The following is a 26,272-nucleotide window of genomic DNA, read 5'->3' as shown; positions in this document are numbered from 1 at the left end:
GTGTGTGTGTGTGTGTGTGTGTGTGTGTGTGTGTGTGTGTGTGCGTTTTTGTGATTTATGAGGACACAAATTTGTATAATGACATGGGTATGACATAGGTATTACAACGAGAAGGTGATTTATAAAGACATTTTGAGTGTCCCCATATTTCAAAAGGCTTATAAATCATTCAGAATGAGTTTTGTTTTTGAAAATCTAAAAATGCGCAAAGTTTCCTGTAAGGGGTAGGTTTAGGTGTAGGGTTGGTGTAGGGCGATAGAAAATACGGTTTGTACAGTATAAAAACCATTACGCCTATGGAGAGTCCCCACAATTCACAAAAAACAAACCTGTGTGTGTGTGTGTGTGTGTGTGTGTGTGTGCATGTTTATGTGGCTTATGAGGACACAAATTTGTATAATAACATGGGTATGACATGGGTATTACAACGAGAAGGTGATTTATGAGGACATTTTCAGTGTCCCCGTAATTCAAAAGGCTTATAAATAATTCAGAATGAGCTTTTTTGAAAATCTGAAATAGCACAAAGTTTCCTGTAAGGGGTAGGTTTAGGGGTAGGGTTGGTGTAGGCCAATAGAATATACAATCTGTACAGTATAAAAACCATTACGCCTATGAAGAGTCCCCATAAACCATAAAAACAAACCTGTGTGTGTGTGTGTTTTGTGGTTTTGTTTTGTTTTGTTATAGCCACATTTAGTTTTGTTTAGCCACAGTTTGTTTTTGTTTGTTTTGTTTCGTTATAGCCACATTTTTTGGTTTTGTTTTGCTTTGTCAGTAAGGTCAAGTGTTGTTTGGAATTCTTCAAACTATCTTCTTTTGTGTTTTGCTAAAGAATGAAAGCCATACAAATTTGGAACGACTTTTTGAAATTTGCTCTGGTGAACACACTGCAGGCTTATGAAGGGATGTATTTCATACAATGCAAAACTCTTATGCTCAGTCTTATGCTGTTGTGATGTTTTGAAAGCATGTACGTCTATCTTGTTGGGTCTGTAACCAGAGGCTCCAACTCCGAGTCTCAGGTGTTAGTAGAAGAGCTGAGCATGTCTCAGCATAATGACTCATTATTGTTGCTAATGATGTTCTGCTCATTATTTTTAAACAGGCTCTAGAAATAAACAATTATAGTCACCTAATTTTCATTATGCTCCCGGCCAAAATAATTTGTGGATATGAAAGGGGGGAAAATGTGATCTGTAAGACTGGATAGCTTAAATGTGCAACATAACTTCATTAATATGGCTAAATTGCTAAATTAACAATACTTATCAACATATCTGAAGTTGCAAAACATGTTTTTTGTTTGTTGATTGATGTTTATTGAAGAGTATACCGTTATTTAGAACTGACGTTGACTGATATGACACTACTGAACGATCTCGTCTCCACCCAGCATTTTTCCATGCAGAGGATGGAGAATATGTCTGGACTAAAAAATGTCCCCCTTCTGTCCCTCGGTGCTGTGAAATGGGATCAGATAACCTCAGTCATAACTTCATTAATATGGCTAAATTGCTAAATTAACAATACTTATCAACATATCTGAAGTTGCAAAACATGTTTTTTGTTTGTTGATTGATGTTTATTGAAGAGTATACCGTTATTTAGAACTGACGTTGACTGATATGACACTACTGAACGATCTCGTCTCCACCCAGCATTTTTCCATGCGGAGGATGGAGAATGTGTCTGGACTAAAAAATGTCCCCCTTCTGTCCCTCGGTGCTGTGAAATGGGATCAGATAACCTCAGTGGTGCAATTAGCCTCAGAAATCTGAGGCTGAGCCAGTCAGTCCAGTTCCAGTGAGCTTCACTAGGGCAGATGCTCCATGCTGACCACAATGGTCAACCAAAGTCCTCAGAGTTCTGGGAAAAACAGGTAATTTTTAAAGATCTAGTACCGCAGCTTGTGTATGGTAAACCATCTAGCATTTGCTTGCATGACATGCTCATTCAGTTCAGCACCTAAAAGTGATCGATGAAACAAAAGCTGAGAATTAAAGTCAACATTTTAGGATCTAATCTGAAACAAAATCATTTTAAAACACATATAGAAGAAGAATGGCATTGTGCATCTCTCATCTAAGGTATTATTCCCTGTCAGAGATAAGTGAGCATGCATACATGATACACTCTATAAAGTAATTAGATTCTCTCGTCGTAGAAAGGAAAATCCCATGCAGTGGTCATATCTGATTATGGATTTAAAAATAGCAGTTTAATCCAACCCTATTCTTTTTTTTTTATTATTATTGCTCAGAAATATTCTTAATAGAAGACTTAATCGAGTTCTCAGTTTGAATTTTGTCAGATGTTTCTCCTAAAATTGCTTTAGGACACAACAGAGACAACTGTTGAGATCTAGTTCTGATAATTTGGTGTAGAAAAAAAATATTGAAGTAATAGCAAACGACAATGATCCAACGATCCAATCAATTAAAGTTGGACAAAATCAAGTCCCAACCTTCTTCCTTATTCAAGAAGCCATTTCACTCTGATATGCAGGTACATCACAATAAGGAAGAAAATATCATCGCAACTTTCATTTTTTGCTGACTTTAATATTAAATAATATCTGAGTTCATATTAATCTCAGATTTTACATGCCGACTCTCACTTTAAGACTTCTAAAACTCTGACATGTGAGATTATAAGGGTGTTTTGTCAGTATAAAAATCTGAGAAACAAAATACTACATATAATCTCAATCCTCTCACGAGAAAAAAAAAAAGAGATACTGAAGCGATCTCATGCGTGATTCTCTTTCCTATAGGTTCATCTTCTGACATGAGCCATCATTTAAACAGTAGAATTCAGTGCAAATATTTGAGCGGTGGAACACGACTCATCATTTACTTAAAGCTTGTGTATGGTAAACCATCTAGCATTTGCTTGCATGACATGCTCATTCAGTTCAGCACCTAAAAGTGATCGATGAAACAAAAGCTGAGAATTAAAGTCAACATTTTAGGATCTAATCTGAAACAAAATTATTTTAAAACACATATAGAAGAAGAATGGCATTATGCATCTCTCATCTAAGGTATTATTCCCTGTCAGAGATAAGTGAGCATGCATACATGATACACTCTATAAAGTAATTAGATTCTCTCGTCGTAGAAAGGAAAATCCCATGCAGTGGTCATATCTGATTATGGATTTAAAAATAGCAGTTTAATCCAACCCTATTCTTTTTTTTTATTATTATTGCTCAGAAATATTCTTAATAGAAGACTTAATCGAGTTCTCAGTTTGAATTTTGTCAGATGTTTCTCCTAAAATTGCTTTAGGACACAACAGAGACAACTGTTGAGATATAGTTCTGATAATTTGGTGTAGAAAAAAAATATTGAAGTAATAGCAAACGACAATGATCCAACGATCCAATCAATTAAAGTTGGACAAAATCAAGTCCCAACCTTCTTCCTTATTCAAGAAGCCATTTCACTCTGATATGCAGGTACATCACAATAAGGAAGAAAATATCATCGCAACTTTCATTTTTTGCTGACTTTAATATTAAATAATATCTGAGTTCATATTAATCTCAGATTTTACATGCCGACTCTCACTTTAAGACTTCTAAAACTCTGACATGTGAGATTATAAGGGTGTTTTGTCAGTATAAAAATCTGAGAAACAAAATACTACATATAATCTCAATCCTCTCACGAGAAAAAAAAAAAGAGATACTGAAGCGATCTCATGCGTGATTCTCTTTCCTATAGGTTCATCTTCTGACATGAGCCATCATTTAAACAGTAGAATTCAGTGCAAATATTTGAGCGGTGGAACACGACTCATCATTTACTTAAACTGTTGCCTTCTATATCCAGTTTTATGATTTAAAAAATAAATAAAAGCATACATTTGCAATCTCTGACACAGGAGCTTTGTTTTTATATGTCTACAGAGCCAGAGGTAAAATCAGCGCACACATGGTGTGAACCCACCAGAGTGATCTAAAATGAACTGCGTGGACTGGAGGCATGAACTGCTCTGGCACCCAGATCAAATCACGGCGTTTGTACATTCAGTAGACAAACTGAAGTAAAGCCAAGGCCAATGCTAAGCAAATTCAGGGTTCAAAAAGTCAAACCCAGATCCCTTTGGCAAACAAATTCCAGTCTCCCGCCTGCTTCTGTGATTGTGTCTGAATATGAGGCCAATTCACCTGGCTCTACTTTCATTTCTAAAAGGTGAGCTAACTGGCGTGTTGTTTACTCTGGATCAGCTGTAGGTGATGCAATGAGAGAATTTTTCATTGGTATTTCTGAAACAGAGAGTAGAACCTCTAAAAAAAGTGCTGACCTCTAAAAAAAGAAGCTCTAGCCAATATATTATTTATGGTTTGTCCTGTTGTCAGCTCCATGGCTAGTGGCATCTTAAAGGGATAGTTCACCCAAAAATGAAACTTCTGTCATCATTTATTCACCCTCGTGTCATTCCAAGCCCATATGATTTTCTTGTGACAAAAGACAAAGAAGTGTCACAAAAGTACTTAAGGACAAACCTAATGACGCCATATTTGAGTAAAAGGGCAAGATTTTAGGTGAATAACAACTACATTTCAGTTTTTCATCAAACAAAGCTATCATATGGCTTAAAAATGCTGAAAGATAATAAAAATCTATTTTGTGTTTCAAGGAAGAAAGTCACAATATCATAGTAATATATGATGACAGAATATATATTCTACTGATCAAAAGTTTGAAATAATTATGATTTTTTTCCCAAGAAGTCTCTTATGCTCACCAAGGCTGCATTTATTTTATTATAAATACAGAAAAATCTGTAATATTGTGAAATATTATTACAATTTAAAACTACTTTTTTCCATTTGAATATATAAAAAAATCATTTTACTAAAATATATTCAAGTAGAGAACAGTTATTTTAAATTGTGATAATATATCAAATACTATATTTACTATATATATATATATATATATAAAGCCCATTTATACACATATATGCACACATAGGCAAACTGTTTAAATGTTAAGAAATTAATTTGACAGTTTCTGTTTTGTTGGTCTAAAGCATGTGACATTGCAAATAAAACGCATAATCAGAAATTAAGCAACGGGAGATGTAAACAGAGGTATCACATCATCACTGAAATCCAACACATAGTGTTGTCATAGAAACAAGCACTGAAATGCCACATTGTAATCATGTAATTTGATATTGTGTTGGTTAATGTCCTTCAATCTCTCTCAGTCATCTGTAGTGAGGGATCAGGGGCAATATTCTGATCTGTTATCCCTCGGCAGAAAAAAGCACATGAGCGTCAAATAGAGAACCCCAGTATATCGGGATCTCGCTGTCATTTTTTTGGCATTTTCAAGAGAACATTTGGTAAAGGCCATAGGGGGTTATTAGATGAATGCTTTCTGTGTAATGAGAGCTCTGGCTTAATAACATTAGCTTGGATCACAGATGAAAAGTACTGTCTATAAAGCTTACGCTGACTGAAAGTCTCTCTTGCACTCGGCAGCACTCACACTTTGAAGTGCCTGAGCAAAACAACAGCCAAAGACAGGAAGTACATGCCTCAGCTTCAAACTGCTGGGCGTGTTTCAAAATGGTTTCATTTTCCCCATTTGGTTTTGTTTCCTGATCAATCAAATCAGGAATCTGCTCTCTAAGAGCAATTTTGGAGGGCTTTTTTAATGAATGTCTCAAAGACGACAGCAAAGGTGGACTTACATTCATTTATGCATGTTTATATTTGATGCTGCTGCATTTTCCATATTAAACCCCCCTCTGACATGTTTGCATATATTTCAAGTTACTCAAAATGTAGGTGGATGCCTTGAAAACCCAAAAGCGAAAAACTGCACAACTACATCAGAGTTTCACTGATATTGAATGAAATCAAATCCTCCTAAAGTCATATGGTTATCTTCTTAGTGTAATGATGCAGATGGTAGTTTTGAGTATCATTTACTTGGACATTTGCTAACTGTCCACTTATAAGGGTGTTTTGTCAGTATAAAAATCTGAGAAACAAAATACTACATATAATCTCAATCCTCTCACGAGAAAAAAAAAAGAGATACTGAAGCGATCTCATGCGTGATTCTCTTTCCTATAGGTTCATCTTCTGACATGAGCCATCATTTAAACAGTAGAATTCAGTGCAAATATTTGAGCGGTGGAACACGACTCATCATTTACTTAAACTGTTGCCTTCTATATCCAGTTTTATGATTTAAAAAATAAATAAAAGCATACATTTGCAATCTCTGACACAGGAGCTTTGTTTTTATATGTCTACAGAGCCAGAGGTAAAATCAGCGCACACATGGTGTGAACCCACCAGAGTGATCTAAAATGAACTGCGTGGACTGGAGGCATGAACTGCTCTGGCACCCAGATCAAATCACGGCGTTTGTACATTCAGTAGACAAACTGAAGTAAAGCCAAGGCCAATGCTAAGCAAATTCAGGGTTCAAAAAGTCAAACCCAGATCCCTTTGGCAAACAAATTCCAGTCTCCCGCCTGCTTCTGTGATTGTGTCTGAATATGAGGCCAATTCACCTGGCTCTACTTTCATTTCTAAAAGGTGAGCTAACTGGCGTGTTGTTTACTCTGGATCAGCTGTAGGTGATGCAATGAGAGAATTTTTCATTGGTATTTCTGAAACAGAGAGTAGAACCTCTAAAAAAAGTGCTGACCTCTAAAAAAAGAAGCTCTAGCCAATATATTATTTATGGTTTGTCCTGTTGTCAGCTCCATGGCTAGTGGCATCTTAAAGGGATAGTTCACCCAAAAATGAAACTTCTGTCATCATTTATTCACCCTCGTGTCATTCCAAGCCCATATGATTTTCTTGTGACAAAAGACAAAGAAGTGTCACAAAAGTACTTAAGGACAAACCTAATGACGCCATATTTGAGTAAAAGGGCAAGATTTTAGGTGAATAACAACTACATTTCAGTTTTTCATCAAACAAAGCTATCATATGGCTTAAAAATGCTGAAAGATAATAAAAATCTATTTTGTGTTTCAAGGAAGAAAGTCACAATATCATAGTAATATATGATGACAGAATATATATTCTACTGATCAAAAGTTTGAAATAATTATGATTTTTTTTCCCAAGAAGTCTCTTATGCTCACCAAGGCTGCATTTATTTTATTATAAATACAGAAAAATCAGTAATATTGTGAAATATTATTACAATTTAAAACTACTTTTTTCCATTTGAATATATAAAAAAATCATTTTACTAAAATATATTCAAGTAGAGAACAGTTATTTTAAATTGTGATAATATAATGCTGAAAGATAATAAAAATCTATTTTGTGTTTCAAGGAAGAAAGTCACAATATCATAGTAATATATGATGACAGAATATATATTCTACTGATCAAAAGTTTGAAATAATTATGATTTTTTTCCCAAGAAGTCTCTTATGCTCACCAAGGCTGCATTTATTTTATTATAAATACAGAAAAATCTGTAATATTGTGAAATATTATTACAATTTAAAACTACTTTTTTCCATTTGAATATATAAAAAAATCATTTTACTAAAATATATTCAAGTAGAGAACAGTTATTTTAAATTGTGATAATATATCAAATACTATATTTACTATATATATATATATATATATAAAGCCCATTTATACACATATATGCACACATAGGCAAACTGTTTAAATGTTAAGAAATTAATTTGACAGTTTCTGTTTTGTTGGTCTAAAGCATGTGACATTGCAAATAAAACGCATAATCAGAAATTAAGCAACGGGAGATGTAAACAGAGGTATCACATCATCACTGAAATCCAACACATAGTGTTGTCATAGAAACAAGCACTGAAATGCCACATTGTAATCATGTAATTTGATATTGTGTTGGTTAATGTCCTTCAATCTCTCTCAGTCATCTGTAGTGAGGGATCAGGGGCAATATTCTGATCTGTTATCCCTCGGTAGAAAAAAAGCACATGAGCGTCAAATAGAGAACCCCAGTATATCGGGATCTCGCTGTCATTTTTTTGGCATTTTCAAGAGAACATTTGGTAAAGGCCATAGGGGGTTATTAGATGAATGCTTTCTGTGTAATGAGAGCTCTGGCTTAATAACATTAGCTTGGATCACAGATGAAAAGTACTGTCTATAAAGCTTACGCTGACTGAAAGTCTCTCTTGCACTCGGCAGTGCTCACACTTTGAAGTGCCAGTGCAAAACAACAGCCAAAGACAGGAAGTACATGCCTCAGCTTCAAACTGCTGGGCGTGTTTCAAAATGGTTTCATTTTCCCCATTTGGTTTTGTTTCCTGATCAATCAAATCAGGAATCTGCTCTCTAAGAGCAATTTTGGAGGGCTTTTTTAATGAATGTCTCAAAGACGACAGCAAAGGTGGACTTACATTCATTTATGCATGTTTATATTTGATGCTGCTGCATTTTCCATATTAAACCCCCCTCTGACATGTTTGCATATATTTCAAGTTACTCAAAATGTAGGTGGATGCCTTGAAAACCCAAAAGCGAAAAACTGCACAACTACATCAGAGTTTCACTGATATTGAATGAAATCAAATCCTCCTAAAGTCATATGGTTATCTTCTTAGTGTAATGATGCAGATGGTAGTTTTGAGTATCATTTACTTGGACATTTGCTAACTGTCCACAAGACTGACAGATGCCCTACTTTAGGTGGTCACAACAGTCAGCCGGAGTCCATTACCAACACAGCTGTTACACATGAGTTTCTGGCAGGACTGACATTACCCCCCTTTTCCCTCCTTTTTTGGGTTGTTATATTGTTGAAGCCCTCTTTTGCTTGTGCAATTATTACAGTAGGATACAATGGAGCTAAAGGCCGCCTGCAATTTTTTTATTTCTGGTTCTAATGTTTACAACAATGAAAAAACATTTTTGAATATTGATGGAGCAGCACACTTTTTGTGAAAATAAAAGACAAAGAAGTGTATTTTTATTACTGTAAAAAGCCTTTTAAAGGGATCTTTTTGGACCTTTTTAATGTTGCAACAAGGGGAATTGTTTAATTCACACGGATCCACAAAAACAACTAAAAATGCTGTATTATGCATGCCAGGCCAGTAGTTGGCGATATCATTTTGTAAAGAAACACTACGCTCCTATAGACTGAACACATAATATGTATGTGCATGTCCTCACCATTTTCATAGTTTACATAGAGACAATAACGGTATCGCTTTCAAAAACTTGCACTCTTTTTCAAAAGTTTGTCGTTTTCAGTCCCCCTAACAGTGTCATCGTGTAAATGAACGCCCAAAACCAAAAACTTTTTTTTTTCTTTTTTTTTTGTAGTGTCTGCCAAATGCATAAAATGTAAATGTAAGTCTTTTATTTCTAAATATATGTGATCCTTTCAGGGATTCTCATTAGCTACATATAAACTTTTCTTAGATCAAATGACCTCAATGACAAACTTTTGTCACTGAAGCAACAGCATTGTGGATAATGTCACTTCATAGAGACAAACAGGTGTTTAGGAATCTGCTGTGGTCGAAGAATCCATATATTTCTGAATATGCAACTTTCAGATGTGTAAGTCTAGAGATTTTGTGTTACTTGTAGGCCTATGTGTGCATCATGTGTTAGGCCTATATGCATAACCAAAATATGTGAGAGAGAGAGAGAGAGAGAGAGAGAGAGGATAATAAAAATCTATTTTGTGTTTCAAGGAAGAAAGTCACAATATCATAGTAATATATGATGACAGAATATATATTCTACTGATCAAAAGTTTGAAATAATTATGATTTTTTTCCCAAGAAGTCTCTTATGCTCACCAAGGCTGCATTTATTTTATTATAAATACAGAAAAATCTGTAATATTGTGAAATATTATTACAATTTAAAACTACTTTTTTCCATTTGAATATATAAAAAAATCATTTTACTAAAATATATTCAAGTAGAGAACAGTTATTTTAAATTGTGATAATATATCAAATACTATATTTACTATATATATATATATATATATAAAGCCCATTTATACACATATATGCACACATAGGCAAACTGTTTAAATGTTAAGAAATTAATTTGACAGTTTCTGTTTTGTTGGTCTAAAGCATGTGACATTGCAAATAAAATGCATAATCAGAAATTAAGCAACGGGAGATGTAAACAGAGGTATCACATCATCACTGAAATCCAACACATAGTGTTGTCATAGAAACAAGCACTGAAATGCCACATTGTAATCATGTAATTTGATATTGTGTTGGTTAATGTCCTTCAATCTCTCTCAGTCATCTGTAGTGAGGGATCAGGGGCAATATTCTGATCTGTTATCCCTCGGTAGAAAAAAAGCACATGAGCGTCAAATAGAGAACCCCAGTATATCGGGATCTCGCTGTCATTTTTTTGGCATTTTCAAGAGAACATTTGGTAAAGGCCATAGGGGGTTATTAGATGAATGCTTTCTGTGTAATGAGAGCTCTGGCTTAATAACATTAGCTTGGATCACAGATGAAAAGTACTGTCTATAAAGCTTACGCTGACTGAAAGTCTCTCTTGCACTCGGCAGCACTCACACTTTGAAGTGCCTGAGCAAAACAACAGCCAAAGACAGGAAGTACATGCCTCAGCTTCAAACTGCTGGGCGTGTTTCAAAATGGTTTCATTTTCCCCATTTGGTTTTGTTTCCTGATCAATCAAATCAGGAATCATTTCTAAATTAAAAAACTATTAATTCTGAAACATCCATAAAACCAAGCTTCTACAGTCTTTTAGTCGGTCTTAATAAATCACAGTAAGAACTTTGCTCTTTTTTGTATTCACGTAAAAGACAGAAATATATGCAAAACCAAATTAATAAAGACTGAATGAAAATGAAATGATTCATTTTAACATTCTAAAACTTTCATTAAAGGGGTCCTATTATGCTTTTTCACTTTTTCAACTTTAGTTAGTCTGTAATGTTGCTGTTTGAGCATAAAAAAGATCTGCAAAGCTACAAAGCTCAAAGTCCACTTCAAAAGGAGATATTTTATTTAACAGAAATCACTTTTCAAAAACTACAACGAAGGACTCGTTTGGACTACAACGCATATTTTCCGGGATTTGTGATATCACAAATATCGACCAATGGTACGAGACCTGGTTGAGCTGCACTAGAGAAGGCAACGAGTGTTATCACTATGTCAGAGACACGCTAGCTTTCCCAAGGCAGACGAACTTAGAGTGCTTACAATCATTAAATCGCGCTCAAATTGATTTGATATTGACACAATATTTACACTGAAGCTTGCAGGCAGCTATGGTAAGGGGCGTGACATTTCCCGACCAGGTGCCGAGTGCTGCCAATCACAACACACACTGGCCCAGCTAACCAATCACAGCACATTTCGTATTTCAGAAGGCGGGCCTTCATTTGATACAGGAACCAGTGTTGCCAACTTTGCAATTTTGTGGCTAAATTTAGCAACTTTTCAGACTACCCTAGCTACTTTTTCTTCCAAAAGCACCTAGCAACAAATTTAGCTATTTTTAAATTTTATTTGGCTACTTTTAGCAACTTTTGATAAGTAACTCAAAGAATAAAAGGCACACATTTTCCATCTAAATTTCACAGAAAGAGGAAACCAAAGATGCCTAGCAGTACACACATCACATGAATTAAGTTGATTCAATTTGATAATAATAATAATTTAATAATTGTTCATTTATGATACACCTTGTTGTACCTGTGATTGTTGATCAGTTAGGCACTGGAAGAAAAATTCCTAGAAAACTGTAAAAGGTAGGCTACTAGTAATTTTCCAGGATATTATCCGTTATCCATTGTAACCCTTTAACCCGAAACACAAAATACAATGCGTAATTTAAAATGCAGGTGAAAACCTGTGAAATTTTTTTTTTTAGAGTGTAGCATACTGACTAATACTTGCTTAAAACTATAATTGTTCAGAATGTGTAGTTTTACTAGTTTACTAGCTAATAAAAAAAACTTTTCAAGCGTTCAAAACCGTGAAAGGAGATATTTTATTTAACAGAAATCACTTTTCAAAAACTACAACGAAGGACTCGTTTGGACTACAACGCATATTTTCCGGGATTTGTGATATCACAAATATCGACCAATGGTACGAGACCTGGTTGAGCTGCACTAGAGAAGGCAACGAGTGTTATCACTATGTCAGAGACACGCTAGCTTTCCCAAGGCAGACGAACTTAGAGTGCTTACAATCATTAAATCGCGCTCAAATTGATTTGATATTGACACAATATTTACACTGAAGCTTGCAGGCAGCTATGGTAAGGGGCGTGACATTTCCCGACCAGGTGCCGAGTGCTGCCAATCACAACACACACTGGCCCAGCTAACCAATCACAGCACATTTCGTATTTCAGAAGGCGGGCCTTCATTTGATACAGGAACCAGTGTTGCCAACTTTGCAATTTTGTGGCTAAATTTAGCAACTTTTCAGACTACCCTAGCTACTTTTTCTTCCAAAAGCACCTAGCAACAAATTTAGCTATTTTTAAATTTTATTTGGCTACTTTTAGCAACTTTTGATAAGTAACTCAAAGAATAAAAGGCACACATTTTCCATCTAAATTTCACAGAAAGAGGAAACCAAAGATGCCTAGCAGTACACACATCACATGAATTAAGTTGATTCAATTTGATAATAATAATAATTTAATAATTGTTCATTTATGATACACCTTGTTGTACCTGTGATTGTTGATCAGTTAGGCACTGGAAGAAAAATTCCTAGAAAACTGTAAAAGGTAGGCTACTAGTAATTTTCCAGGATATTATCCGTTATCCATTGTAACCCTTTAACCCGAAACACAAAATACAATGCGTAATTTAAAATGCAGGTGAAAACCTGTGAAATTTTTTTTTTTAGAGTGTAGCATACTGACTAATACTTGCTTAAAACTATAATTGTTCAGAATGTGTAGTTTTACTAGTTTACTAGCTAATAAAAAAAACTTTTCAAGCGTTCAAAACCGTGTAAGTGTAAAATAATTCAATGTTAAAATATGTAAAAAATATTTACATTTTACCATTATATTATGCATTATGCATTTATATTAGTTTACGAACAAATCTAAATGAACATATACAAATATATTTTGTTGTATTTTGTATATTTGGCACTGAGATTTGATGTAGTGACACAATTTTGCGACGTGATTACATAACGACGTCAACGCGCAATGACATCTCAACATCATTTAGCAACTTTTAGCAACAAATCGACCTTCCTTTAGCAACTTCCCCTGAAAATGAGTTGGCAACAGTGACAGGAACTATTCGACCGGGGAGAGAGGTGTTGTAATAATGTAAAATATGTGAAAAATAATGTGTTTTTTCGAACAACCTAGTATGAGAGCCTGTTCTAGTGCACCCCCAAAACTAAATCAAGACTTTGTAAAAGAGCATAATAGGACCCCCTTAAACCAAGTTTACAAGCTACAGTCTTTGCTTATGTTGAGTCCATGTGCAAGCACTTTTCCAATGCTGAGATTGCATGTGCATTGTACACGAGGAGTAGCAGAGTCAATCAAACACTATAAATGTTTGCTTATTTGACTTTGAGCGCCAGACACACAGGGAGTAAGCAGAGGTAGCATACAATGGAAATGGGGGCAAACAGAGCGCAGCGCTCCTCACCTGCAGGGGTCTCGGGCTGAATGGGCGTCCATGTTACCCGCGTTTGCCGTGAGAACCACGTCGTGGCTCTTCTTCCCGATTTGGAAGATTCCTCTTATAATGTATCTATATTTATTTTCTTTTCACTGCTTATCGGCGTCATCTGTGCATAATTGAGGGGCCGAGACAGAGCGTGTCGCGTTTTGCTGTTGTTTTGGCTTTTTCTTTTTTGTCTTGACTCGCTTACTCGTGCCGCGAGGAGACACCGGCTGCGTCTCGCGCAACTCTTCCTGATTCTCCGACCACGCGTCCAGGGCATGTATCGATTTACACGGGGATTCAAACATCATGCGAATGTTGGCGGGGCAAACTCGTCTTTGTGTATTCATTTAGTCGCCGTAAACCTCCATCATGAACTGATACACACATACAACAGTCTCAAAACTAGAATCACTTTGAAATCAACCTCTTTTTGGTTGCATCTTCATTGTTTGTTCCTTCTTCACAACCAATAAAACTTCAAGTCGAGAATAACCGAATAGTTTGAGCAGACTAATTCAGTCCATTATTTATTTTCCATCTTAGAAAGACAGGCCTCTCGATCAGCTTTTACACAGGGTGAATTTAAAAGGTGATAGTCAAGCTTTAATGTACAACACTGAGACTCTAACACCGATTTTTTTCCCCCCAGCACTCAAGCAATTCGAAATTCCACAAAGGATCACTGATTGAACGTAAAATTAGAGGGGATTCAGAGAATGGGACTTGTGCAACTCTGCATGATTTTACAGTAATTCATTGCTAAGGCAACATTACAGATTTTGAAGCACTTGCCTGCTGGTTATTACTAGATTGAGTACAGTTATATATAAACAAGAGATAAAGCAGTTTTATAAAACATTAACATGAGGGGTTGCATGGAATGATGCAGGGATTTGACTTTGTCAAAATTAACAGTTCTATACAAAATCACAACAAAATAATTCAGTATGGGATAGATAAGTAGTAAAATGTAATAGGTTGAAAAATATATCAATCTCTATTAATTTCTATAATTGGCCCAGTATTGGATTAAAAATTGCATAGATTCCAAATTATTGCTTGTGATTTTGTAGCATGGATAATTAACACATTCTGAAGAAGGTCACGCCTGTTCCCACCTGTGTGTGTGACCGCAACGTAGAAGCGCTATAGAATACAATACATAAGGTGAACGAGAATAAACGAATTGTCTTTTCTCCTAAAGGCAGTAACAACAATAAATAAGTACATAAGATTAAGCATATAATGTTGCTCTTTTTGCATCAGCCACAACAGAATACCGTGACGAGCAGTATCACAAGTGTCTGTTAGAATCACGAGTCGTGAAATATCGCGTTCAGCTGGGCGTTCATGACCCGCTCGTGATGCGAATGCCCGTCGTACGACATAATGTTCTCCATCGGTATATCACAGCGCTGCGTAGAGCCCGCGTAAAGAGACGCGTGTCCCTGCGCGCCGGCCAAGCCCGCCGCCTGATAGTGCATGGTAAAGGCGTAGTTCTTCTCGAATTCCGACGAATGCTCGTGTTTGAAGGAAAAGTTCCCATTGACGCTCAAAGGCGGGCTAAGGGGTCCGTCAAACGAGGGACTGGTGCAGTCTGTGAGCGCGGTGTCAAAGAACGGCTCCAGTGCGCTCCCGTACGCGTGCGGCTTGACGTGAAAGATGTGAGAGCTGTCCATTGTACCGTACGGAGGGCTGGGAAGACCGGGCGTCTGGTAGGAGTAGGGAAGAGCGGAAAAGGAAGCACTTGCTGTTTGCATATGAGAGGGCATCTCCTGGCTCTGCTCGGGGAGAAAAGTTCTGGGGTTCAGTTGGAGGCATCCTGCGACCAAATTGGTCGTGGGCTGGGACAAGCCCTTGCACAAGGCCTGCACGAAAGACATCAGATCCGGGCTTTTGCCCGACCTCAGGATTTCCGAAAGCGCCCAAATGTAGTTCTTGGCCAGTCGGAGCGTTTCGATCTTGGAGAGCTTTTGCGTTTTGGAGAAGCACGGCACAATTTTGCGTAGGCTCTCGAGCGCGTCGTTGAGGCCGTGCATGCGGCTCCTCTCCCGGGCGTTCGCCTTCATGCGCCTTAGTTTGAACCTCTGCAGACGCGCCTTGGTCATCTTCTTCTTCTTGGGTCCTCGTCTTTTCGGCTTGGTGTCATCGCCGTCTTCTTCCTCCTCCTCTTCCTCCTCGTCATCCTCATCTTCGAGTCGGTTGAGTCCCACCTCGTCGTCGTCCTCCATATCCTTGTGCATGGGCACGCTGGTGTTCTCCACGTCGCGCTCGTCTTGGGAGCTGCTGTGACACTTGTCGGTCCAGTTCGTGCTAGTTTGAGACTCCAGCATCATGCTTTCCTCGGTGTAAGATTTCGTCATGTTGGAACTCTACAAAGCGATAAATAAAGCCTTTAAACATCCATTCAATCACATTGTTCTGTATTATCTTTAAAATGAGAGCCATGCAAGCCTTAAACAATGAAATGCACTACGCTGCACATTGAAAACGCAACAACACATGACCTGTGGATGAATCATAGCGGCTTGCTTTATGCAGCTTTATTATGCAACATCATCAGTGTTTCCTAATCAGATAGAGTCCTTGTTGTTCATTTTGAAGTATGAAGGAATTTAATAAGAAATATATATAGGTCTTTTTATTCCATAGATATTCAGAAACAAAATCTAATTTCTGGTTAGATTTTAAATAAATTCGTATGAATGTAGTCTGAATTCTCATCAGTAAATTGGTATTACCTTCCTGCTTAACGAGAATGAACAGCAAGATATAACTAGTTTTGAATTGTATTCTTAAAAGCAAGTATCGTACAGCATAAGTTTAGACATTAAGAATTTAAAAAAAGTATTAATTAGTGCATTTACAGGATTTTTATATTTTTTTGCCCTGCAAAAAATGTTTTCATTATGTTAACAGCATCACATTTTTACTTAATTTTCATCATTTGAAAAGCGCAATTAACTTGTCATTGCAAGCTGGCACTTCTTCACTATTTAATGTAACAATTAATTTGCGTTTTCAGTAGAATGATTTGTGGGTTTTACGAAGTATATGCTTCATCATAGTGGATCAGTTATGCAAAATATATGCCGTTCAAAATTAAACGTCTGTTCATCTGAGTTTATCACAACAGCAACTTAAGAATGATCTGAATGATATCGAGCTTTTTGTCAGTTCAACATAAATACAGTATGTCAAATACCGACTGTATTATTAAAGAAAGAAACGTGACATACCTAGGATTTGTTGAATGTCTTGTTATGACAGTTTCATGCCCCTCGTGGTGGTGTGGGAAGTCCTGCGGATTGAAGCCTAATGTGGCTGCGCCGATGGGATGCTCTGGTTATATAGCGGTGCTGCTGATGCTGGAAGATGCGAGTGGATGTCTGTCTGTGGCTGCCTCTACAGTCCCACCCTGCGCCCGTGATTGGCATCTAGCCCCGCCCCTTCGCCCGGCACGCGCCATATGGCCGACTACGTCAGGAAAACGGCCTCAAGCGTCACGTGATCTCTTCCATTTGTATTCGCCAGAGCTCCGTATTCCGTCCCTTTGTGGCCGAAAGAAAGTGGCCATCTGTCGCCAGTTAGAGACTCCGTGGACCTGTTTGTACCCGCAGGATGGATTAACCCTTTCAAGCGTGGGACACATTCAATCACGACCGGCTCTTTCTTTAGCTACATCCCGTTGTCTTAATGCGGACAACCCTTCGTGCGTGTCCATAAATTAGCTCGTAATCACTCAGTAGGTTTTGTCACTAATTATCAGTGGAAATAGGGACTTTTGTTTGTGAAAACTAACTTGTATTCTAACTTTTGTGTTTTTTCTATTAGTTTTTTTTTAATGTAAGTACTGATACAAAGTGATACATATGTAGGTCGCTTCCTGTAAGCTTTCTTTAACGCTTCCTGTAAGTTTAGTAAGTGTATTTGACCTTTAATGTCCTCTGCTTAAACCAACAGACCTTTCCTCAGACTGGAAGAGTGGATCCAAACCAAATCTCTCTCTCTGCTTGAATGGCTCTCCCGACTGAATAAATCCCTATCTCTTATTTCATTGCGAGTTGGTCTAATTAGGCCTACTTATGCAAAAATGCAGATTTCTATTAATTAGTTTGTCCGCTGATTAGTTCTGTGGTATTTTGGAGCAATAAATCATGCAGAGGCTCTGGTTTTGGCTTGTGACCCATCTGTGCAGCTCTGTGGATTCTGTGTTTCTTTAGTTCAAGGGCTCGTTTGGGTTGCAGGTAAGGCCACCTGCTGCATATGGGGCCAGTACGGCCTCTCGAGGCGGTCTGCTGCTCTCTACAACAGAATTCACACGCATTTAACAAGAAAATAAACGGCTAACACCGGTAAAATAATTTCCTTTAACAAGTCATTAATGTTATATAGCCTAATAAAAAACATAAAGTAGATCATGCAACGAATATACTCATCTAGCCTATTTGAACTAGTGATCTGTGTGGCATGTGTGTTATCTAATGAAATAATGATTATTAATGTTAAAGTTATTAATTAAAAGTGCTTGTGTATAAAATATAAAAAAATATATATATTTAAAACATTTGTATTCATGTTTAACAAAAACAAATGTTTTTGCACCAGAGTTCTACGAATTAGAAATAATTTTGTTCAGGCCTAAATGTTTTATTTAGCAAGCATTTATGAAATACATTTCCAGATTATGTACAAAGATGAAACAGTATAACGTTGGCTTTCACCTTATTGCATTTAGCGTAAGTGTACTGTAAATATATTATGGGTAACACTTTACTTGAAGAGGTGTGCATAAGACTGACACGACACCTTCATAATCATGACATGACACATGTCATGAATATGAAGGAGGTTTTATGCATGTTTATGACAACTGTCATTAAGTGTCATTCGCTCAGTTGTCATTTTTAATGCAAATATGACATTATTTGACCTAACCCTACCCCTGCCCTTAGCCCTAACCATAGCCCATAACAAAGACATCTCAAACAATGTCATCTTTGCATTAAAAATTACATAACTGTGCGAATGACACTTAATGACAGTTGTCATAAACATGTATAAAAACCCTTCATATTCATGACATGTCTTGTCAAGATTATGTAGGTGTCATGTCATGATTATGAAGGTGTCATGTCAGTCTTATGCACACCCCTTCAAGTAAAGTGTAACCATATTAATGTTATTTAAAATGCTTATAGTCGCATTTTACGTTTAATATTCATTTCACTGGAACCCTGTGTATGTGTATGAGATCGGAGCTACGATTCTGAAGAGTCTAATCATGGTCACGAGCGCCATCTTCTGATTAAATTGAGAAACTACACTGATAAACGGCAAGCAACATTGAATTAAATGTGAAAATTTGAATTAGACTGTAATAGTGTTTTCTTGTTAAATGTAATCTAATTATATTTGTTTTATTTACAACTTAGAAAAAATAATTTGTTACAGTCTTTTTCAAAATGTCTGTATGTAAGGTTAAATGATAGAATATTTGAAATTTATGAAATATAGGCCTACTGATATAATATTATATCATTTATGCATTACATTTCCTATAAAAGATATTTATATTTATAAAATACATTTGTCCTGAGAATACAGTTCAACCTTTTATTCATGCAACAGCTGTTAAAAATATGCTGATGTTGAAATTTTCATTTGAAGGGTACAATGATTGTAATTTAAAAGAGTTTTAGAGGTGTTTGAAACATAAGAGTCCACTGCTAGAGCAAACAAACATTTGCAAAATTTGACTATTGACTCAAAACCTTACTAAATTCATTAAATAAGGTCTAGTCCCTGTGTGACGACTATCCTGGCCTCCCCTACCTCAATAATCTCGAACACCAGTTTTACTATTAAATATACTGTGTTTGTACTTCACAAGCAAACATTTTAAAGGTCACCAGCGTTATTTGAGCAGTCCAAAAATTCTAGCAAACTCATACAGTTCTGCAGTTTTATAGCATATGTTGCCATTTCCATGAGTAGTGTTTTACGTTGCATTTAAGATGAAACCTATCCAGCATTGTAAATTCTGCTTATGAAATACTGAAGTGTATTATGTATTTTAGGGGGGGCAGATATGCTCTACTCATGTATCATATTTGGAAACATTTAGGATTCATAATATCAAAGGGATAACCATTGTTGTGCACCTCTGAGATATATTGCTTCAGAAATACTGACAGTGGTCCATAAATCAAGTTGTAACCATCCACTGGGTAATAAGATGAATACAATACCTCTTCCCATCTGTTTTATTTGCAAAAGAACAGTAATTAAGATTCCACTGAGAAATGTTGGCAATACAATTGAATCGAATTAGCAATTACTTCAATTTTGCTGAAACAAACAGGTATCACTATAGGCAAATTTCAGCAGTCTTATTTTTTGCTAAGCATTCCTTGTGAATTATTCTGGAGCACTTAACATAGACTGAAGCAACTACATTATAAAAGTTTTAATATGTGTCTGTTTAAAATATTTTCCCTTCTGGAAACACAGCTTGGTGTGTTATTCTGTTGACTTACAACAGCTCGAGTGGTGTTGTAAATCAGCTGCCTCCTTTTCAGCTGTAGATTTTATGCGTTGACCATCATGCAGGGTTAGTGAATAAGATCAATTGTGGCTTCATAGTCTCATGGTTAGACGTCTATCACAGGTGCTTCATCACAAATGGATTGGTCGGTTAACCACTTCCTTGCCTTGCTTAGTGATGTAACTTCCTTTTGAGCTGATCCACAGACACCTGCTGTTAGTTGTATGACAGGTTTAGTTTTTCTCATAAAGACATCTTTACTTTGTTTACGCTTACAGGAATCTTGTTGATCAATAACCAAAACAGCTGAGACTTAAAAAAAATAATAATCTGAAAATGCATTTTGTACTTACATTCATTCTTGGATATTCATAGTGTAATGTTGTAATTAAAACAAAGATTAGCCTATTAGCATATATGAACGTTTAATGCAATGTATTATTTGCCTCTTTTTTTTTAAGTGAAACTTACTAGAAATGTCTGAGTGGAAAAAAACTAACATTTTAGAACACTTTATTTTCAGTGTTACACGTAGATTTCACATTGCAAATGCCAGGTGTGACTGTTATTGAGAAATCAGTTTTGGATCAGGTAGGAGTGGTGCACTGCATATCTTCTTCCAGCAGGTTTCAGGCCAGGCATATTTTTGGGCTCTGTCTCGCCCATGTTGTTACTTTTCACTATTTTTTTCCGGAAGCGGAAGCATTGTACTTGAAGTTTTGGAATAGTTTTGCCAGATGATTCAGTGCGCTAGATACTTTCTAACTATCAGCGCGCGGTCATCATCATGTCCTGTTGAGATGGTAAGATGTGTTTTTCTGCTATTTGAGGTGCTGGTACAGTCGCTTTCTCTAGTGTTTGTTTTTAATCTTGCGCGTTATTATGCATTAGCCTGTGGATTGGGGTTGTTTTACGCGCAGATGCGCACTGAAAAACAGATATTTAAGTGCTCGTGCTAGTTTAATGCGTAATGTGGCGTTTCAGAAGTTTATTTACTGAGTCGAATGGAGTTGTTTTGCATGCGCGTATGATTGAAACAGTGTATTAGTATTCATATTCTGGAAAAGCAAAGTGAAGGGAACGTTTGCGCTGTAATAAATTGGGCTTCTAGATTCGGGATAACAGTTGTGCAACTAATGGGATGAGGTTACAGTGAAGTTTTTTTCTTAATTTTTTGGTTGAATGCCTCCTTTGGTTGACACTGATGATCATGGTTATGATTGTGGGTCATGTCAGTGTCACCTGCTTCATTCTCCTGTTTAGGTCTGGAAAGCGACCAAAAGTAGAGTTCATAGCCTTATTAGATCATCTTGATTTGCTTGAGCTTTTGTGATGTTTATTGAAATGATAATGACATGCTTTTCAAAGTTGATACTCTAGTATCTCACTTATTACATTCTTGATCCATTAAGAATCAGGCTAGATGACTATAAAGACAGTACTCATTTAGGGCCACCCAGAGAGCTCACCTAAAGTGGTAGGCTTTATGCTTGTGTTTACGTTATGTTGACCATCCCAGATTACATCTTTTTTTTTTTTTCTGGAAAATGTATTTCATTTGATCCATTGTGCTGTTAAGAGAAGCTTATTTTTTAGACTGGTGATTCTCAAACGTGTTCTTAAAGTGGACCACCTGAACAGTAAAACAAATATTGCAGACCACTTAACATCTTAAATCTGGGGAAAACTACCTCAGAACAGTTACATGCAGTTTTATGTAATGTAAAAATAACTTTGTACAATATATCTTGAAATAGCCTTTCACCAATTCAGTGTTGCCGGAAGCTGGATCCAACATTTTACACTGACTGACATATAACTGTCAGTTATGTTAATTAAGTAGGCCTATTGTCAGTTATGTTATTAAGTATTTTGGATCAGTTATTTATTGTTATTAGTTAATCACTTGATTAATTAAATGTTGGTGCTTCCGATCAATTTGTTATTTTATTTATGTAAACTACTGTTCAAACGTTTAAGGTCGGTACTTTTATTTACGAGTGATGCATTTAATTAATCAAAAGTGACAGTAAAATTTTTTTAAAAATGTTACAGAATTTGATTGATTTATTTTCAAGTAAATGCTATTCATCAAAGAATCCTGAAGAAACTGTATTATGATTTTCATGAAAATATAACACAGCTCAACTGTTTTCAACATTGATAATAAGAAGAAATGTTTCTTTAGCAGAATCTCAGCATATTAGAATGATTTCTGAAGGATCATGTGACACTGAAGACTGGAGTAATGATGCAAATTCAGCTTTGTCATCACATGAATAAATTACATTTTAAAATATATTAAAATGTTATTTTAAATTGTATTGATATTTCACAGTATTACAATATTTACTGTATATATGTTTATATTTACTAATCATTAAAATGCTTCACTGACAGCAGTTTGACAACCACTTTTTTTTCTATTTTTTTACTGATCTCAAGCCATAACCATTGTCAGGTATTTCTAATTTAGTCTAGTGGCTCTCAAATCTCCTTAAAAGTTCACTCCACTCTCTCGTGTTCGTGACTTTTCCAAAGTTTTATGTGAATATTGAAAGTAGGGTAGCTCTGTTCTATGCAAACATAAAGGCAGGAGTGCTGTCTTCTGGGTGTCTTCAGATAACATTGGTCAGGTGTAAACACAGCTGACATATGAGTGTGTGTGTAAAAGAGAGTGTGTTTGAGCAAATGAGAGATACTGGTGTGTATTTACAGAGATATCAGGGGTGAATCCATGTTGTCGCATGATTTACTGCATTCCTGCCCCAGGGAGAGACAGTGTAAACACGTTCATAAAAGAAAAGTTCATCCAAAAACAAAACCATCCCAAAAATTACTCGCCACTGTAGATTTACAAATATAGGAATAGACTGAAGTTTAAGCTGTCATCGACTGCAAGAGCTCTGAAAACTCATTTGCGATTTTTGTTATTCAAATTTGCTGCATTGCAATCAGTAAAATTTCCATTTGCGTGAACTATCTCTTTAACAAGAGAAATCAGCATTAGTGGTTAGAAAAGTAAGCCGCGTTTTTGTGTTAACAGGTCTCGAGTTGCTTTTTGTGTAAAATGTGTCACGCTAACTAAACAAAAGGTGTGGTCCTTAGCAAAGTACTGTTATTTACAATGGAAAGTTAGATTATATTAAAGTGAACCATTTCCATTGATGCCTTTGAAACAGTCACTGCAACTACATATTGCATTTCCTTCCCAGGTCTAGATGCCATCTCGATTAGTTTGGCTTAATGCCTGCTGTTTCAGATCCAAGGAACAATTGTCTAAGCCAGGGCTGTCCAAACTCGGTCCTGGAGGGCCGGGGTCCTGCAGAGGTTAGCTCCAACTTGCCTCAACCCACCTGACTGGAAGTTTCTATGCCTAGTAAGAGCTTGATTAGCTGGTTCAGGTGTGTTTAATTAGGGTTGGACCTAAACTCTGCAGGACACCGGCCATCCAGGACCAAGTTTGGACAGCCGTGGTCTAAACCATCAGCTGTAATATTTCCATATTAGACATGCAAAACTGTTGTTATGTGCCGACTGCGGATGCTGTGTTATTGGTACATAATGAAGAAGGAAAGTCTTTCACATTAAAGCAACACAGACTGAAGCAGGTTCGAAAGTTTTCTGATGTGTTTCTGATTGCATTTTTGTCTCATGCTTTGCTTCACCGAAGCATCTTACAAATAGCTTAATGCAGGAGAAGAATGGTTTGTTTTTCTGCCCCATGCATAAAAACAAACCAGAAAAGGTCCTGTGGGGCTAATATGAATGCTATCGGGGGGCTTTATCCACAGGAAATGAATTCAGCTAGGGACCTGAAACAGACCTCAAGAGAAAGGCTTCAAAGAGACACGAGGGAAATGACACTGTTGTGTTGTACAGTTTACATTACTCGCTCAATAATTGTTAGTAAGATGAGGGTTTAGTAAATACTCCATAAACCCCATGAAATGGTATGACTACAAGCACAGACTACAAGAAAAGCACACTTTTCTTTTTGGATGTATTGAAATTGAAGTTTTGACAAGGTTTTTGTTTAATGGCCAGTAGGCCATGAGTCATGATTTGCTACTTGTTAATGCTAGTCAAATGTAAAAGCAGTGATATTCTCATTCTAGAAAGCTAAAAATGTATACAACCACGAGTGTGTCAATATATTTGGTTAATTTTGATATTCATATTTGAATGTATATCGACTACCATACAAATGTTTCGGGGCAGACTCCGTAAAGAAAAAAAAATGGTGTCTTTATTCAGCAAGCAAGGATGCATTGCTCAAAAGTGAGAGTAAATACATTTATAATGTTATAAAAGATTTATATTTCAACTAAATGATATTCCTTTTGAACATTCTATTCATCAAAGATCCTGAAAAAATGTATCATGGTTTCCACAAAAATATCAGGCTGTACAACTGTTTTCAACATTAATAATGATAATCAAAAATGTTTTTTAAGCACCAAATCTGCATATTAGAATGATTTCTGAAGGATCATGTGACACTGAAGACTGGAGTAATGATGCTGAAAATTCAGCTTCGTCATCACAGGAAAAAACAAGCATTTTAAAATATATTAAAACAGAAAATAGTTATTTTTAAATTGAAATAATATTTCACAGTGTCATTTGATCAAATAAATGCAGACTTGGTGAGTATAAGAGACGTCATGTCAACTTTTAGTAGTATATTACTGTATATATGACTTCAGGGCTAAGACACATCACTCACAGTTTTCTACATTTAGATGACAGTGATCCTGACAGGTGAGACATTTTAGGACAGTGAGAACTAGTTTACATGGTCTCAAAAGCTTTTAGCCCCAAGGCTAGCACTTTCTAAAGCAAAACAGAGCATGTTATACCCCCTTTACTGTGGGAAAATCAGAGTAAAGCTTATTGCTTTCATAAAATGTGATTACATTAAAAGGATAGTTTACCCCAAAGTGAAAATTCTGTCATTATTTACTCAACCTCATGCCATTCAAAACCTGTGTTACTTTCCTTTCTCTTTGAAACGTAAATACTAGGCCTGTCGCAATAATCAATATATTGACTTATCGCGCAGTATATGTACATGACCTCAATCATTTTTTGTGATGCAATATATCGGCCAATATATTTACTTAAAAATTAATGTCACCATGTTTTGTACATTCCAGTTGTGCCTGTGTCTTTTGCAGCTTCTTGTACATAAAGTGGTGTAGTTGGTGCTAGTTCAAATTTAAAAAATGCTTCTACAAAAAAAGTTTCATCTGCAGATATGGTCTTGTTTAGGGGTCTGTGCCTTTGTGCATACAGACATCTGACTGCTAAGTAGTGATTGTGTTTTTCAGCAATAGTGTGCAACCTCAATTTACAGAGAAAAGGTCAGGGAAAAATCTGTAGATGGAAAAATCTCCATACAAGTTCTTTGTGCATTTTTCTTTTTTGTTTATTTAATATTTATTCCGTTTTTTTTAAGCTATCTAATATTTTGATGATCTAAATACTCTTAAAAATGAAAAGTCTGTTGTCATTTGGAAGTGTGTAGGCCTTCTTGCATTATTATGCTGTTACATTATGATTATATATTCAGTGGCATAAAATGGTCTTTAAAATGCCAATAATATCGCTTATCGCAATTATTTCTGGGGCAATATATCGCACAACAAAAAGTTGTTATCGTGACAGGCCTAGTAAATACAGAATGTTTGGAACACATTTTTTTTATTGTCCATATACAATGGAAATCAATGGAGCTCAGTGTTGTTTGGACAGTTCTGATGACAGAATTTCATTCATGTGTAAACTTTCCCATTAATGTGAATAAGAAACAAGAGTTACGTTTATTAATTATAAAAGTGCCAAGTAATATAGTTTATTAGCCTAACTGTAGACCGTTTATAGTCGCCAAACAACTTAATATTCGCAAGTGGGTTTATCTACAGTTTCCAGTGACGTTAAAAACGACTCATCGAATCAGAATTTTTCAAAGTTTTATAATGACATTTTAAGCTTTGACATTTACCCTCCCCCCCCCCCCCCCCCCCCACCCTCCCCCCAATCCTCG

General features: G+C 36.2%; 2 protein-coding genes and 1 pseudogene across 4 annotated transcripts in view; 1 reads left to right on the top strand and 2 right to left on the bottom strand.

Annotated features, from left to right (window-relative positions):
* The window catches only part of LOC107601608 (ceramide kinase-like protein), a 59,896-nt pseudogene extending 45,876 nt beyond the window's left edge, over nt 1-14,020 (bottom strand).
* A 153-nt stretch (nt 14,021-14,173) lies between these two features.
* On the bottom strand, nt 14,174-17,218 carry neurod1 (neuronal differentiation 1). The gene is made up of 2 exons (XM_016293869.1): nt 16,916-17,218; nt 14,174-16,048 (listed from the first exon to the last, which is right to left on the bottom strand). The coding sequence occupies exon 2, from the start codon at nt 16,037-16,039 to the stop codon at nt 14,990-14,992; it is 1,050 nt and encodes a 349-aa protein (XP_016149355.1). The 5' UTR covers nt 16,040-16,048; nt 16,916-17,218; the 3' UTR covers nt 14,174-14,989.
* Nucleotides 17,219-20,896: 3,678 nt separating this feature from the next.
* Nucleotides 20,897-26,272, top strand: part of itprid2 (ITPR interacting domain containing 2) — a 49,159-nt gene continuing 43,783 nt past the window's right edge. For 2 of the 3 annotated variants that reach the window (XM_016293867.1, XM_016293865.1), the window contains exon 1: nt 20,902-21,026. The gene's annotated coding sequence lies outside the window, so the exon portion shown is untranslated. Of the gene's footprint in view, nt 21,027-26,272 lie in introns of all 3 variants that reach the window. The other variant, XM_016293868.1, reaches the window with a different exon arrangement.

The sequence above is a fragment of the Sinocyclocheilus grahami genome, unplaced genomic scaffold, assembly GCF_001515645.1.
Source record: "Sinocyclocheilus grahami isolate Dianchi unplaced genomic scaffold, SAMN03320097.WGS_v1.1 scaffold308.1, whole genome shotgun sequence".
NCBI classification, from domain to species: Eukaryota; Metazoa; Chordata; class Actinopteri; order Cypriniformes; family Cyprinidae; genus Sinocyclocheilus; species Sinocyclocheilus grahami.
The sequence above is the reverse complement of the archived record's forward strand: the minus strand, read 5'-3'. Positions and strand labels throughout refer to the sequence as shown.